General features: G+C 52.1%; 1 protein-coding gene and 1 pseudogene across 1 annotated transcript in view; one reads left to right on the forward strand and one right to left on the reverse strand.

Annotated features, from left to right (window-relative positions):
* LOC128899309 (zinc finger protein 721-like) overlaps positions 1-15,354 on the reverse strand; it is a 586,691-nt gene extending 571,337 nt beyond the window's left edge. The window contains 2 exon segments of the mRNA XM_054177689.1: positions 13,445-13,459; positions 14,053-15,354. Of these exon segments, the coding sequence (XP_054033664.1) occupies positions 13,445-13,459; positions 14,053-15,354 (1,317 nt within the window).
* Positions 15,355-15,393: 39 nt separating this feature from the next.
* The window catches only part of LOC128899310 (oocyte zinc finger protein XlCOF6-like), a 285,720-nt pseudogene continuing 284,761 nt past the window's right edge, over positions 15,394-16,352 (forward strand).

Genomic DNA, 16,352 nt, shown 5'->3' on the forward strand with positions numbered 1-16,352 from the left:
ACTCCTCCTTTCTCTCTTGGAACAGGGCAACTGGGAGTAGGGGCAGTGGAACAGCTTCCCTGGTCTCTGACCAGGGGGGTTTGTGTGGTTTGCTAATTGTAAATACCTGTCCAATATTGTCACTCCTGGATGTTCCGTACCTGTTCATTGCATTCCATTGCAGAGTGTAGCTTTTGCTTGTCAATACAGCTTCATTTGCTTCTAACTGAGCTGCTCTGGCAAAGCTAATGCTGGGGGAAATTTCAAACCACCACAATGGGACTCTTGTTCTCTGGGACTGGGCTGTTGGTCACTTTCTGTTCTGACACCAGAGGAATCTTCATGGCAATTCTGGGTCCCTGCTGCATTTGAAGCTGGGATGAACTCTGCCATGGTTTGGTAGTGATGGGACTGAGCTGATCCATTCCTCATGCAGCTCAGGGAGGGAGGTTACAATGAGGCTGAGAGAAGTGTGCCTTAACTTGTCACTGCCTTTCCCTCCTTGGACAGGTCTCCATGGCCAGAGGCAGAAGATGGCCAACAGCAGCTCCATCACCCACTTCCTCCTCCTGCCATTCCCAGGTACAAGGCAGCTGCAGCTCCTGCACTTCTGCCTCTTCCTGGCCATCTACCTGGCTGCCCTGCTGGGCAATGGCCTCATCATCAGCACCATAGCCTGGGACCACCACCTCCACACCCCCATGTACTTCTTCCTCCTCAACCTTGCCCTCCTTGACCTGGGCTCCATCTCCACCACTGTGCCAAAATCCATGGACAATTCCCTGAGAGACAACAGGGACATCTCCTATGCAGGATGTGTACTTCAGCTCTTCTTTTTTGTATTCTTAATTGATGCAGAGTTTTCTCTCCTCACCACCATGTCCTACGATCGCTACGTTGCCATCTGCAGACCCCTGCACTATGAGACCCTCCTGGGCAGCAGAGTTTGTCTCCACCTGGCAGCAGCTGCCTGGGGCTGTGGATTTGTCAGTGCTCTGTTGCATACAGCCAATACATTTTCCCTGCCCCTCTGCCAGGGTAATGCTGTGGACCAATTCTTCTGTGAAATCCCCCAGATCCTCAAGCTCTCCTGCTCCACATCCTACCTCAGGGAACTTTGGCTTCTTGTGCCCAGTGTCTGTTTATTCTTTGTGTGTTTTGTGTTGATTGTGGTGTCCTATGTGCAGATCTTCAGGGCAGTGCTGAGGATCCCCTCTCAGCAGGGACGCCACAAAGCCTTTGCCACCTGCCTCCCTCACCTGGCTGTGGTCTCCCTGTTTCTCAGCACTGGCATCTTTGCAAACCTGAAGCCCTCCTCCATCTCCTCCCCATCCCTGGACCTGGTGGTGTCAGTTCTGTACTCAGTGGTGCCTCCAGCAGTGAACCCTCTCATCTACAGCCTGAGGAACCAGGAGCTCAAGGATGCCCTGAGCAAACTGATCCCTGGATGGTTTCAGAAGCAATAAACTCTTTGTCCTCTCCTGCAGAGCAGTTCTGATGTCACTCAGTGCAGGCCCAGCCTTGCTGCTGGAGTTCTGGCTGCTTCTGGAGCTGTTCCCCTTGTGAGAATGCTGTTCCCACACAAGTGTCTTTCTTCAGACCATTTCTGGTTCAGTGTTGTCTTGTCTGCTGTGACCCAGAGGCTGCAGACATGAGGAGCTGTGCTCCCTGTTTGTGCTGAACAATAAAGGACCCTGCAGGGAGCTGTTTCTCTAGTTCCTTCCTCCAAGGCTTCTGTGGAGCTTCAGGGCAGTGCCTGTGTGCAGAGGTGGAGGGGCAGAGTCCCAGCACAACAGCAGTGCCAGGGAGCCCCAGAGCTTGGGCTGTCCTCAGCTGCTCTTTCTGCCCTTACACACTTTCCCACTGATCCTCTGTACTGAGGCAAGGCCTGAGTGCTCTGGCAGCTTGGGCACTGTGCTGCTGTGTGGCAGTGCTGGGACTGCAGGCAGGGAGAGTCCAGGGCTGCTTGTGGGAGAGAGCTGTGCTCCAGAGCAGCACTGCCATCAGAACAGGATGTGTCCTCATGCCTTCATACCCCAACCCCCTCCCATTACACACTGCACCTACTCAGAGTCAAAACTGGATACTCTGACCCCCTTCCAAGTATAGACTCAGTCCAAACATGGTTCTTCTAACTTCTCCCAGTAGAGATGTGGCCTCTTCCCAGTACAAACTGGATCCTACTGTCCTCTAGCACTGCAGCCTGGGTCCTGAGCCGTTTCCAGTATAAGCTGTGTTATTGTCTCCATATATTATAAAGTTCATTCTTTTAACATATCCCAGCACAAACTGGATCATCTTGGTCCCTTCCCAGTAGTTTCTGCATCCCTTCACATGTTAACTCAATAATCTGATTCCAACCCAGTACAGACTGGGCCCCCTCACAGTACAAACTGCATCTCCTGATCTCTTCCCAGTACAGGGTCTCATCCCAGAGCAAATTTGAAGCCCTGTCCCCCTCCCACTACCAACTGCTTCCCTCCCATTGCAAAGCAGATATCAGGACTCCTTCCCAGTACAGACTGTGCCTGCCCCTGGGAAAAGCTTCACCACCTGAACCCTTGCCAGGACCAGATTAGGACCCCTTCCAGTACAAACTGAATCCATTTACCCCCTCCCAGGCAGACTAGGAACCATCCCAGCACAATTTGTGTCCCCTGGCCACATCCCAGTACAGTCTGGAACTCATCCCAGTACATACTGGGTTCCTTTCAACCCTCCCACCACAGGCTGGGCCCTGTCACAGTCACAACTCCACACCCTAATCACAGCAGAGTCCAGACTGGGCCATCTCCCATTTCAAACTGGGTCCCATTAACATCTTCAAGTACAGCCCAGGCCTTGTCCCAGGAAAAACTGATTCCACTCATCCCATCCTGTGCTGTTTAATATTTTTATCACTGCTATAGACAGAGGGATGGAGACACCATCAGCAAGTGTGCAGATGGCACCAAGCTGAGTGGTGCTGTTGAGATGCCAGAGGGACAGGATGGCATCCAGAGGGACCTGGACAAGCTGGAGAGGTGGTGCCCAGGTGACCCTCGTGAGGTTCAACAGCAGCAAGAGCAGGGTTCTACAGCTGGGGGAACAATCCTCACTATCAATACAGGCTGGGGGAGGAGGTGATAGAAAGCAGCCCTGAGGAAAAGGGCTTGGGGGTGCTGATGGGGGAGAAGATGGCCACGAGCAGGAAATGTGAGCTTGCAGCACAGAAGGCCAAGGGGAGCCTGGGCCAGAGATGGAGAGAGGAGATCCTGCCACTTTGCTCTAGTGAGACCTCTCCCGGAGTACTACATCCAATTCCGAAGTCTCAGCACAGGAAGGACATGGAGCTGATGGAGCACATCCACAGGAGGGCCACAGAAATGATCAGGGGCTTGGAACAGCTCTGCTATGTTATGAGGACAGGCTGAGGGAGCTGGGGGTGTTCAGCTTAGAGAAGAGGGGGCTCTGGGGAGACCTAATAGCTGCTTTCACAGTATCACAGTATCACAGTATAACTAAGGTTGGAAGAGACCCCAAGGATCATCAAGTCCAACCTGTCCCAACAGACCTCACGACCAGACCATGGCACCAAGTGCCACGTCCAATCTCCCCTTGTACACCTCCAGGGATGGCGACTCCACCACCTCCCTGAGCAGCCCATTCCAATGACAAACGACTCGCTCAGTGAAGAACTTTCTCCTCACTTCGAGTCTAAACCTCCCCTGGCACAGCTTGAGACTGTGTCCCCTTGTTCTGGTGCTGGTTGCCTGGGAGAAGAGACCAACCCCTTCCTGTCCACGACCACCTTTCAGGTAGTTGTAGAGGGCAATGAGGTCACCCCTGAGCCTTCTCTTCTCCAGGCTAAACAATCCCAGCTCCCCCAGCCTCTCCTCTAGGGCTTGTGCTCAAGGCCTCTCATCAGCCTTGTTGCCCTTCTCTGGACATGTTTAAGTGTCTCGATGTCCTTCTTAAAATGAGGGGCCCAGAACTGGACACAGTTCTGGACAGAGTTTCTAGTGACTGAAGGGTACTGGATGCAGAGAGACTGTTTGCAAAGGCCTGCAGGGACAGCACCAGGGGCAATGGCTTCAAACTAGAGCAGAGAAGACTGAGATTGGATGTGAGGAACAAGTTCTTTACCACAATGGTAGTGCAACACTGGAACAGGTTGCCCAGGGAGGTGGTTGAGGCCCCATCCCTGCAGATGTTCAAGGTGAGGCCAAACAGGACTCTGGGCAACCTGATCTAGTTGAGGATGTCCCTTTCTGTCTGCAGGGGCTTGGGCTGGATGACTTTTGGAGATTTCTTCCAACCCAGACCATTCTATGATTCTATGATCCCAATACAGACTGGACCTCAATGAAGTAAAACTGGATCCCCTCACCCCCTCTCAGTACCACCTGGATCTCTCCCAGAGCAAAATGGATGCTCTGAGCCCCTCCCAGGGCAGAAGGCATCCACAGCCTCCTCTCAGCACACACTGTGCTCTCTCCCAGGACAAACTGGACCCATCCCAGTTCACTCTGCAACCTCTTCTTGTAGAAATAAGATCTCATGGTCCCCTCCCAGTCTAGACTGGGCCATGTGCCAACACAAACTGCTTTGCTTTTCTCCCTCCCACTTCAGACTTGGCTCTCACCCACTCCTAACTTACTCACCTGTCCCACTCCCAGTACAGACCAGGCTCCCTCCCAGGACTAACAGGAGCCCCTGGTGCCTCCTACTAAAGTCTTGGACACCTCCCAGTAAAAGCTGACCCCATGGCCTCTCCCAGTAACACTGGACTTTATCCCAGTACACTCTGAAACCCTAATCCTGTCCCAGTACAGCCTGGACCCTTCCTGTCCAAACTGGATCCCTGCAGTCTGGGCTCTCCAGGTCAAGAGAGACAGAGATCTGCTGGAGAGAGTCCAACAGAGGCTAGGAGGATGAGGAAGGGACTTGAACATCTCTGTGGCCAAGCCACTATCCATTATTGACCTGGAGTCCTGGCTCACTGGGGAGGTCCCAGGGTATTGGAGAGGAGCAAATGTGACACCCAGCTCCAAAAAAGGAAGAAAGGAGGATCCAGGAAACTATAGAGCTGGCAGTGTGAGCTCAGTAGCAGGGCAGGGCATGGAGCAGAGTGTGGTAATGGTTGCAATAAGCAGTGTGAGCAATCTGGCAGTGTAGGCCTAGAGCCTGACATGGTGGTAGGCCGTGTCCAGCGTGGGTGCGGAAGTGGCTAGCAGTGTAGCAAAACAGTGCTGTGCCTGCAGCATGTAACTAAAGCAGGGCACTGGTAGCTATAAACACAGAGGGTTATCTGGGAATAACAGGACACACACCTGCATCAACAACCTCATGTGTTATTACTAATTTAACCAATAATCTATAGTAATAGTGTGTGGTCACTCGTGAGGGGCCAATGAAGCCATGCCAGCAATGCCCTCCGAGTTTATATAAGTTGTAAAGGTTTTCTTACTACACACTTCTTCTATGCACTTCTTACTAGCCTGTCAGCTCTACTGTCTGCTCTGTACTATGCTTGCATTATAATCAAACAACACTGAAGCAATAAAGGAACAATACTAGATCATATTGATCAGTTGTATTGATTACAGTCTCCATCATCCCATTACCTTTCTGCCAGACAGCTCTCCAGCCACACTGCCCCTGGAGCATTGCTTGGGGTTGTTGTGCCCCAAGTGCAGGACCTGGCACTTGGCCTTCTTGAAGCTCCTCCTGGTAACGTTGGCCATGGATCCAATCTGTCCAAGTCCCTCTGCACATCCTCCCTACCCTCATGCAGATCGGCTCTGCCACCTAACTTGGTGTCATCTGCTGACTCACTGCTGACACACTGTGTCTTCATCAAGGTCATCAATAAAGATGTTAAACAGAAGGGGTCCCAGCACTGAGCCCTGAGGAACGCCACTTGTGACCTGCCACCAGCTGGACTGAACTCTACTGAGCACCACTCTTTGGGCCCTTTCACCCAGCCAGGGCTGTATCCAGCAGAGCATTGCTCATCCAAGCCAGGAGCAGCCCCTTTGCCCAGGAGAATTCTGTGGGGAGCAGTGCCAAAGGCTTTTGGAAAGTCTAGGGAGACAACAGCCACAGCCTTGCCCTCATCCAACAGTCACTCATCCTCTCAGAGGAGGATATCAGGTGGGTCAGGCAGGACCTGCCCTTCCTAAACCCAGGCTGACTGGGCCTGATCCCCTGCTTGTCCTCTCCAGGACATCTAATGGTGCTGGAGATGCTCTGCTCTATGCCCTGCCCTGCTACTGAGCTCCCACTGCCAGCTCTATAGTTTCCTGGATCCTTCTTCCTTCCTTTCTTGGAGCTGGGTGTCACATTTGCTGCTCTCCAATACCTTGGGACCTCCCCAGTGAGCCAGGACTCCAGGTCAATAATGGATAGTGGCTTGGCCACAGAGATGTTCAAGTCCCTTCCTCATCCTCCTAGCCTCTTGGACTCTCTCCAGCAGATCTCTGTCTCTCCTGACCTGGGGAGCCCCAAACTGAAGGGATCCAGTTTGTACAGGAAAGGTCCAGGCTGTACTAGGACAGGATTAGGGTTTCAGAGTGTCCTGGGACCAGACCCAGTGTTACTGGCAGAGGCCATGGGGTCAACTATTACTGGGAGGTAGAATCATAGGCAGGTCTGTGTTGGAAGGGGCCTCCAAAGGTCACCCAGTCCAACCCCTTGCAGACAGAAAGGGACATTCTCAACTAGATCAGATTGCCCACAGCCCTGTGCAGCCTCACTTTGACTATCTGCAGGGATGGGGCCTCAAAAATTTCATTGGGCAACCTGTTGCAGTGTCTCATCACCCTCACAGTGCAGAACCTCTTCCTCATATCCACAGCCATTGCCCTTGGTCCTGTCGCGGCAGGCTTTGCAAACAGTCACTCTCCAAACAGTATACTTCAGGCACTGGAAGGCTGCTATTAGGTCTCCCCCAGAGCCTTCTCTTCTTCAGTTTGATCAACCCCAGCTCCCTCAGCCTGTCCTCATAGCAGAGCTGCTCCAAGCCCCTGATCATTTCTGTGTCCCACCTCTGGACCATCTCCATCAGCTCCATGTCCTTCCTGTGTTGAGACTTCAGAGCTGGATGCAGGACTCCAGGGGAGGTCTCACCAGAGCAGAGTAGTGCTCTCTCCATCTCTGGCCATGCTGCTTTGGGTGCAGCCCAGGCTGCCCTTGGCCTTCTGTGCTGCAAGCTCACACTGCCTGCTCCTGTCCACCTTCTCCCCCACCAGTACCCCCAACCCCTTTTCCTCAGGGCTGCCTTCTATCACTTCTGCCCCCGGCCTGTATTGCTAGTGAGGATTGTTCCAGCCCAGCTGCAGGACCCTGCTCTTGCTCTTGTTGAACCTCATGAGGGTCACCTGGGCACCACCTCTCCAGCTTGTCCAGGTCCCTCTGGATGCCATCCTGTCGCTCTGGCATCTCAACAGCACCACTCAGCTTGGTGCCATCTGCACACTTGCTGATGGTGTCTCCATCCCTCTGTCTATAGCACCGATTAAAATGTTAAACAGGATGGGATGAGAAGAATCAGTTTTGACTGTGACAAGTCCTGGGCTGTACTTGGAGATGTTAATGGGACCCAGTTTGAAATAGGAGATGGCACAGACTGGACTCTGGTGTGATTAGGGTATGGAGTTGTGTGGTGAAGGCACATTATGCACAGCTATTGGATCTTGTCCCAGCATGTGGACAAGTTTCCCCTCCTTCAGGAGGAAGACAAAAGCCAAGGCATTAGCCTGGGCAGCATGCACCCAGCACATGCAGTGCTCGTGCAAATACCAAGTATGGCATAATTCTAGCTTCATGCTTTCTATAGGCCAGTTATGTATGAGAGTGCCCATTGGTCAAACCCAGCCTCGAGGAATCTATAAGTATCACCCCAGGTGGTAAACAAGTTGCCCCCTCTTTCACTTTGTCTCTGTACTTGCTTGAGAGAGCAACTCTCGAGCCGCAGCCTCTGCCATTGAGCTTATTGTTGTTAGCTTCTGTCATACCTGCACACATACTGAAGGCCTCTGCATCATGAGAAGCAATCATGAGGATCATCTCCAGAGGGAGGACCTGTGCTGAGCCTGAGGTGCCCAGTGTCATCACAGCCAGTCATAGCGACCGGGAGAGCCCACTGTGCCACCGGAGGACTGAGCCTGCCCCTGAGGGTAAGATCTGCCCAGTTGCCAGGGAGAAAGGACTTGATTGAGACTGAGTCCACATATGCCTAGCCCCGCTGTAGAGGGAGAGGAGCCACCACGTGTGCGCCTCTGAGCCCTGTAAACCTCAGGGAAGACTAAAACACAGTTCATGCCTATACTGCACTGTGACCGTTTTAGGCTGTGCCTTTAAGAAAGGGACAGTTGCTGGAACACTCTGTCTGAATGTTTTGGTGAAATACTGAAAACAAGATATTCTAAATGAATTTCATTGGTAGACTGGTAGAATGCAACTTTAAATTTTAGTTCAGTTTGAATCTCAATCAGTTCAGTCTGTCCGTCTTTTTAAGTCTCTGTTTCAGTCTTTCTGAGCAACAGCTGTGCTGGATGGAGTAGACTGCTGAAGAAGTCTTTGAGAAAGGTAACAAAATCATGGACATCCTTCTGAATGCTGGTTTTGCTATCAAGAGAGACAAGGTGAAAGGTCCTACCACAGAGATCCAGTTTCTGGGAGTGCAGTGGCAGGATGGATGCTGACACATTCCAGTGGAGGTGGTAAATAGAGTCTCTACCATGGCAAATCCCACAAACAAGCAAGAAACTCTACGTTTCTTGGGGATAGTGGGATTTTGGAGACTACACATTCCTGGATACAGCCAGATTGTGAAACCTCTGCATGATGTGACCTGAAAGAGGAACAATTTCCACTGGGGACCTGAACAACAAGCAGCCTTTGACCAGTTAAAGCAAGAAGTAGTTCAAGCAGTGGGTCTGGGACCTGTGCGAGATGGTCCAGACATTAAGAACATTTTGTACACGGCTGCAGGTGACAATGGTCCAACCTGGTGCTTGTGGCAAAAAGCTCCAGGTGAGACACGTGGACGACCTCTTGGTTTCTGGAGTTGAGGTTACAGAGGTTCAGAGGCAAATTATACTCCAACAGAGAAAGAGATTCTAGCTGCCTGTGAAGGAGTGAAAGCAGCTTCTGAAGTGATTGGAACTGAATCGCAGCTTCTCTTAGCTCCCAGATTGCCAGTTTTGAATTGGATGTTCAAAGGCAAGGGTTCCACACCACATCATGCCACAGATTCCACCTGGTCTAAGTGGATGGCTCTGATAACACAGAGAGCTCGAATGGGAAATCTCGAAAGGCCTGGTCTGGTGGAGGTGATCTCAAGTTGGCCTGAAGATGCCAACTGCACTAAACCTCCAGAGGAGAGAGTAACTCGTGCTGAGGAAGCTCCTCCTTACAATGACCTTTCTGATGATGAGAAGAAATATGCTTTGTTCACAGACGGTTCCTGTCGTCTCGTCGGGAACAAGCGAAGGTGGAAGTCTGCTGTGTGGGGTCCAACACGCCGAGTTGCAGAGGCGAAGGATGGAGAAGGAGAATCCAGTCAGTTTGCAGAGGTAAAAGCTGTCCAGCTAGCTCTCGACGTAGCTGAACGTGAGAGATGGCCAAAGCTTTATCTCTACACTGACTCATGGATGGTAGCCAATGCTCTATGGGGTTGACTAAAGAACTGGAAGAAGAATGGCTGGCAGAGGAAAGGAAAGCCCATCGGGACAGCCAACCTGTGGCAAGACATTGCTGATCGAGTCGAGAGAATTCCAGTGAAAGTGAGACACATTGATGCTCACATTCCTAAGAGCAAAGCTACTGAGGAACAGCAGCACAACCATCAGGCAGATCTAGCTGCAAGAGTTTCTCAAGTAGACAAGGACTCTGATCTTGATCTCGACTGGAAACACTGAGGTGAGATATTCTTAGCTCGGTGGGCTCACGATTCATCAGGACATCAAGGCAGAGATGCAACATACCAGTGGGCTCGTGACAGATCCATAGACATTTCCATGGATGCTATCACACAAGTCATCCATGACTGTGACATTTGTGCTGCTATTAAGCAAGCAAAGCAAATTAAGCCCTTGTGGTATGGTGACAGATGGTCCAAGTACAGGTATGGTGAAGCTTGGCAGATTGACTACATCACTCTACCACGTTCTCGTTCTGGTAAGCAGTACGTGCTTACTATGGTAGAGGCAAACACCGGATGGCTGGAAACTTATGCAGTTCCACATGCAACTGCACGCAACACCATTCTCGGTCTGGAGAGACAGATCCTGTGGAGACACGGAACTCCAGAGAGGATTGAGTCAGACAACAGAACTCATTTCAAGAACAACCTTGTAAAGAGCTGGGCAAAAGAGCATGGTATTGAGTGGATTTTCCATATTCCTTACTATGCACCAGCTGCAGGGAAGATTCAACGCTACAACGGTTTGTTGAAGACCACTCTCAAAGCCATGGGAGGTGGATCGCTGAAAAACTGGGAGAAACATTTAGCACAAGCAACCTGGCTGGTGAATAGTAGAGGTTCAGTGAACTGAGCCGGACTGGCACATTCAGATCTGCTACGGAGAGTAGAAGGCGATAGAGTTCCTGTTGTTAGAGAAAAGAACCTATTAGGTAAAACTGTTTGGGTATTTTCGCCCTCAGGAGAGGCTAAACCTGTCCGAGGGGTGGTTTCAGCAGAAGGTCCTGGTCACACTGATTGGGTGATGCAGGAGAATGGTCAAATTCAATGTATTCCACAAAGAAATTTAACTTTAGCTGAAAGAGTTTAATTTCAAACTGTTGTACAGCTACAACGCGCCCAAAGGAAGAATCCCTGAGGAATCTACAGTGCACGAACCCTGAGAACCCTGAGAGCCCTGACTCAACTGAGAGTCCCTGTGTTCCTGTTTCCCTTTTCTTCACTTCTTCTGCAGAGAGACAAGCTGGTTTCCATTTTCTTATTTCTTGACTTTTTTGGACTTCTGAATCGTCTGCATCTGAGTATAGCCAGAACGGACTATGAACTTTACTCACGAACCGTAAATATGGTTTCCGATTGGATGGACAGTGCGAACGACCAATGAAATTGTTTAGAAGGTGTGGACTGTGGCCGTTTGATGCTGTGCCTTTAAGAAAGGGGCACACTGGCTAAATGTTTATAAAATATTTTGGTATTCTAAATTAATTTCATTGGTAGGATTGTGGGAGGTGAGGTTAGACCCAGGAGAGCTGGGACTTTCTCTCAGTCTTCCTTCCTTCGCTGTCCCTTTCGGCTGGATTCTGCTTCTGGGATTCTGGCCAACTAAGATAAGAACTAACTCCCTGTGCATAGGCCTCTGTCTGCTGTACTAACTCCCCTTTCTTCTCGTCTTCTACCTCTTTGGGGGAGAAGGGAGGTAGGGGGGGTGAAGGGGGCACAGGGGGAAGCCCCCTCTGTTGGGGGTCTGGTTTCTGACTGTGTTTATTTGCTGTATATTCCTGTATATATTGTAAAATCCCTGTATTTGTTGTGTTACATAGAATCTGTTTCCTTGTAAAATATACTAATTTCTCCGACTGAGTTTTAGCCGCTGTTTCTTTCTCAGTGGGGGAGGGAAAGCAGAGCCTTTCCTTTCACACCACCACAGGATCCTCAGCACTGCCCTGAAGATCTGCACATAGGACACCACAATCAACATGAAACATACAAAGAATAAACAGAAACTGGCAACAAGAACCCAAAATTCCCTGAGGTACGAGGTGGAGCAGGAGAGCTTTAGGATCTGGGGGATTTCACAGAAGAACTGCTCCAGAACATTGCCCTGGCAGAGGGGCAGGGAAAATGTATTGGCTGTGTGCAGCAGACCATAGAGAACCCCACAGGCCCAGGCAGCTGCTACCAGGTGGAGACAAACTCTGCTGCCCAGGAGGGTCTCATAGTGCAGGGGTCTGCAGATGGCAACGTAGCGATCGTAGGACATGGTGGTGAGGAGAAAATACTCTGCTGAAATGAAAAAGGGGAAGAGAAAGACCTGAGGAACACATCCTGCATAAGAGATGTTCTTGCTGTCCCTCAGGGAATTGGCCATGGATTTTGGCACAGTGGTGGAGATGGCACCCAGGTCAAGGAGGGCGAGGTTGAGGAGGAAGAAGTACATGGGGGTGTGGAGGTGGTGGTCCCAGGCTATGGTGCTGATGATGAGGCCATTGCCCAGCAGGGCAGCCAGGTAGATGGCCAGGAAGAGGCAGAAGTGCAGGAGCTGCAGCTGCCTTGTGCCTGGGAATGGCAGGAGGAGGAAGTGGGTGCTGGAGCTGCTGTTGGCCATCTGCTGCCTCTGGCCATGGAGACCTGTGCAAGGAGGGAAAGGCAGTGACAAGTTAGGGCACACTTCTGGGTGCACTGCTAGCTCATGTTCAGCCTACTACCAACCAGTACCACCAAGGTCACTTTTTGTCTGGCTGCTCTCCAGCCACTCTGACCCCAGCCTGTAGCACTGCATGGGGTTGTTGTGGCCAAAGAGCAGCACCTGGCACTTAGAGGGGCTCTGCCTCCAACCAGATGGAGGGGAGAGACAAATTGGTTTGTTGGACCACACAGAACCAATGGCCTGGCAAGTTGAACCCATGAGAGGGTAAAGCTTTAGTAGATACAGGTGCCCAGAGTGCTCTGACACCATCAAACCATGAGGGGTGGAACCCATCTGTGTTTCTGGTGTGACAGGAGGATCCCCACACCTGGATGTGTTGGAAGCTGAGTACTGGGATGCAAGCCACAGTTTGCTTTCACTTGGAGGCGTGGAAGGAGTCACTGGACCCAGATTGCCCCAGAGCTGGAAACACAGCCCCAGCATTTGCAGCATTTGGACTGGGCATGGACTGATCCAGACTGTGCTGGAACAGAGTGGAGCTGCAGAGCACCTGCAGTGAGCAGCCCTCTGGGTCCTGCAAAGCCACCTCCTGTGGAGTGAGAATGGACAGTGCCTGAGGTGTGCTGCTGATCGCTGCTGGGCATGGTGCAGATGGCACAGAATGAGGGCTTGGCAATATCAAAGGTTAAGTTGGAAATTTGCTGCCATTACTCCACCCTGCCTCATGCCACCTTCACAGGGACAGTGCTGGCTGGAGCAAAGTACTACAGGACCTGAAGCTCAGATTGCAACATCAGAGGCTTCCTGTTCTGGTTGCTGCTGGAGGGCTGTAGGGATCGAACTCCTGGCCACTGCTGCTCACTGCTGTGCTTCTTTCTGCAACCAGCCTCAGGTCAGTGTGCATTATGGGATCTCCTTTGGATTCAGCTCTCTTGATGCTGTCTCAAGTCCTTATCTCAACCCAGAGGGTTTTTTGATTTGTGTGTGTGTTATTTTTCCCTCCCTTCTGTTTTTGGGGGGAACAGGCAGCTTAACCTCTTCTCAGCTCTTCAACCTGTTCCAGCCCCATAGTAGAAAGCCAACAGAAGCTTCCAAAGTTCTTCCAAAGATCTCCATCAGCTTCCCCCTACACCCTCCAAAGATCCCTAAAGTCAATCCTAGGACCATCCAAATCCCAAACACCTAAGATCACCTGAAAGCCCCTGAAGAATGCCTCTGAGATGCACCTCAAGACTCCTCTGAGAACCTCATTTTCCCCTCCTTGAACTGGGCACACAGCTCCACCCCATCCCTTCAGAGCAGATGCCCCCAAATTTGGGGAATTGAGGCAGGGATATCTGAAATAAAAGCAGAGAGGATTTGGGTAACTTTTGGGGTTTATTGACACAATTGGTCAATGTACAGGGAGATTCTTACCCCAGGGAGACTCAAAGCTTTGGGGAAGAGCCAGGCAGACCCTGGCAAAGCCCTGCCCAGCTCCACTGGGAGCTCCAGCTGTGCCGACTCAGCACTGTAATTGTTCTCATTAGCAATAATTGGTGTTCAGAAGGGCAGGAGGTGTTTGCTGCTGCTGGTGTCCCCAGTCCCTGAGAACTGCAAAGGAAAAAGGGATGATTTTGGTGCCTGAAAGGCTCTCTCAGAGGGGTCACGATTACCCAGCCGAGTCTAGGTGGATTTATGCCCCCTACAGTGCAGGCTGCTCTCTGGTGTGGGTGCTGCGGTGGTTGTTGAGGGTTACCGTCTGGGTGAAGCTCTTCCCACAGTCAGCACAGGTGTACGGCTTCTCACCTGTGTGGGTGCGGCGGTGACCAATGAGATGGTCACTGCGGCTGAAGCTCTTCCCACAGTCAGCACAAGTGAAATGTTTCTCACCAGTATGGGTGCGGCGGTGAGCAATGAGATTGCCCCTGCGGCTGAACCTCTTGCCACAGTCAGCACAGGTAAACGGTCTCTCACAGGTGTGGGTGCAGCAGTGGCGAATGAGATGGCTCCTGCGGCTGAAACTCTTGCCACAGGCAGAACAGGTGAAAGGTTTCTCACCAGTGTGGGTGCGGCGGTGGTGAATGAGAGTGCCCCTATGGCTGAAGGCCTTGCCGCACTCAGCACAGCTGAATGACTCGCCAGTGTGCACACGACGGTGCTCTGTGAGCTGTACCTTCTGGGTGAATCTCTTGCCACAGTCGGCACAGCTGTAGGGCTTCTCAGCGCTGTGGATGAGTTGGTGCCGGATGAGTCGAGTGCTCGTGGTGAAGCTCTTGCCGCACTCAGCACAGGGGAACAGATGCTCTCCAGTGTGGATGCGGCGATGGATGGTGAGAGTGGAGCTGTGGTTGAAGCTCTTGCCGCAGTCTCTGCAGGTGAAGGACTTCTCATTGGTGTGGGTGAGGTGGTGTTGCCTAAGATGAGCCATGTGCCTGAAGCGCTTGCCACAGCTGTCACAAGAGAAGGGCCTCTCTCCAGTGTGGGTGAGGCAGTGCTGGGTGAGATGGCCGCGCTGGGTGAAGCTCTGGCCGCAGTCAGCACAGGTGAATCGTTTCTCTCCAGTGTGGGTGCGGCAGTGCCGGATGAGATTGGAGCGCTGGGTGAAGCTCTGGCTGCAGGCAGCACAGGTGAATGGTTTCTCTCCAGTGTGGGTGCGGCGGTGCCGGATGAGGTGTGAGTTCCAGCTGAACCTCTTGCCACAGTCACCACAGACGAAGGGCCGGGAGCCAGGCTGCCGGCAGTGGTGCTTCACTGGCTCTGAGCCACGTGGGAAGCTCTGCCCACACTCAAGGCACTGACTCAGCTGTTTCGGTGACACTGAGGGACCTGCTCTGACTTCATCCTCCTCCATACATTCCTCCCCCTCATCCTGGTCACCTTCATCATCATCATTATCCTCCTCTTCATAGTCATCATTCTTCTCAGCATCATCCTCCATCTTGTCCTCTTTTTCCTCTTCCTCCTCCTCTCCCTTCAGGCTGAACTTTGACTGCTCCAACTTGATCTCTGGGTGCTGCTTCTCCTCCCAGCTCTTGTCTGGGTCCTTCCGTGAGGTCATACTGTGGCAGGAAGGGGTCACAGCTCTGAAATACGGAAGATGGAAGCACCTGAGCCCAGGACCTCAAACCCTGAGATCCTGTGTGGGTCATAATAGTCCCTGACTCCCAACACCTCCCAACACCCAGCTGGAGGAAAGAATGCAGAGGGGACCTCAAACCTTCAGTTTCTGCCACAGTGTGGGCTCAGACCTCCAATACCTGTGCTGAGACCCCAGGTTCCTGTGATCAGTAGCCTGAGGTACCCTGGGATTTACAAGGGGTTTTGTCCTACACAGCTCGAGCCTGGCAGCATTGGCAGGGTGGTTCCTGGCCCAGGCCCTGTCCTTTGATCTCTCCTGGCTCAAAGAGAGGTAGCAGCACTGACCAATGAAAGACCAAACCACCTCCAACCTTCTCCCACCACCCTCCACATCCCAACCCCAAACATCTCCTCCTGCCACACAACTGACCCCCACTAGCCTGGGGAATTCCCAGACACCCACTACAGCTGATGTCCCTCAGAGCCCCTGAAGCGGTGAAATGTGGTGGGCAGGAGGAGCTGGAAGAGGTTAAGAGGTACCCTGGGGGCTGGGAACAAGGAACACCAAACCACCTCCACCTTCTCTCACCACCCTCCACATCCCAAGCCTCCTGCCACACATCAGACCCCCAACCATGTGAGGGGTCCCCTACTCCCACCACAGCTGTTGGGAGCTGCCCTGGGAGCCGGGGTCCTGATGTTGCCCAACTCTGGGTTCCTTAATGGCCTGGTCCAAGGGGCAGATCTGAAGACTCTGCTCTTCCCCAGCACACACAGGCAAGGCTTATAGAGAGAGGGACACAGCCCCTGACAGAGAGAAGCAAAAGGCTCAGAGGAGAGCACTGACCTGTAAGGAATGGCTCAGCACTGCCCACAACCAGGCAGCACAGCTCAGCCTTGCTGGGGGCAGCTCCCAAGCCCAGCAGCACAGTCACAGCACACAGCCAGGGCTGATCAAGATGGGAGGCCTCAACAAGT

Source organism: Dryobates pubescens, chromosome 43 (genome assembly GCF_014839835.1).
Source record: "Dryobates pubescens isolate bDryPub1 chromosome 43, bDryPub1.pri, whole genome shotgun sequence".
In the NCBI taxonomy this organism is placed as follows: Eukaryota; Metazoa; Chordata; class Aves; order Piciformes; family Picidae; genus Dryobates; species Dryobates pubescens.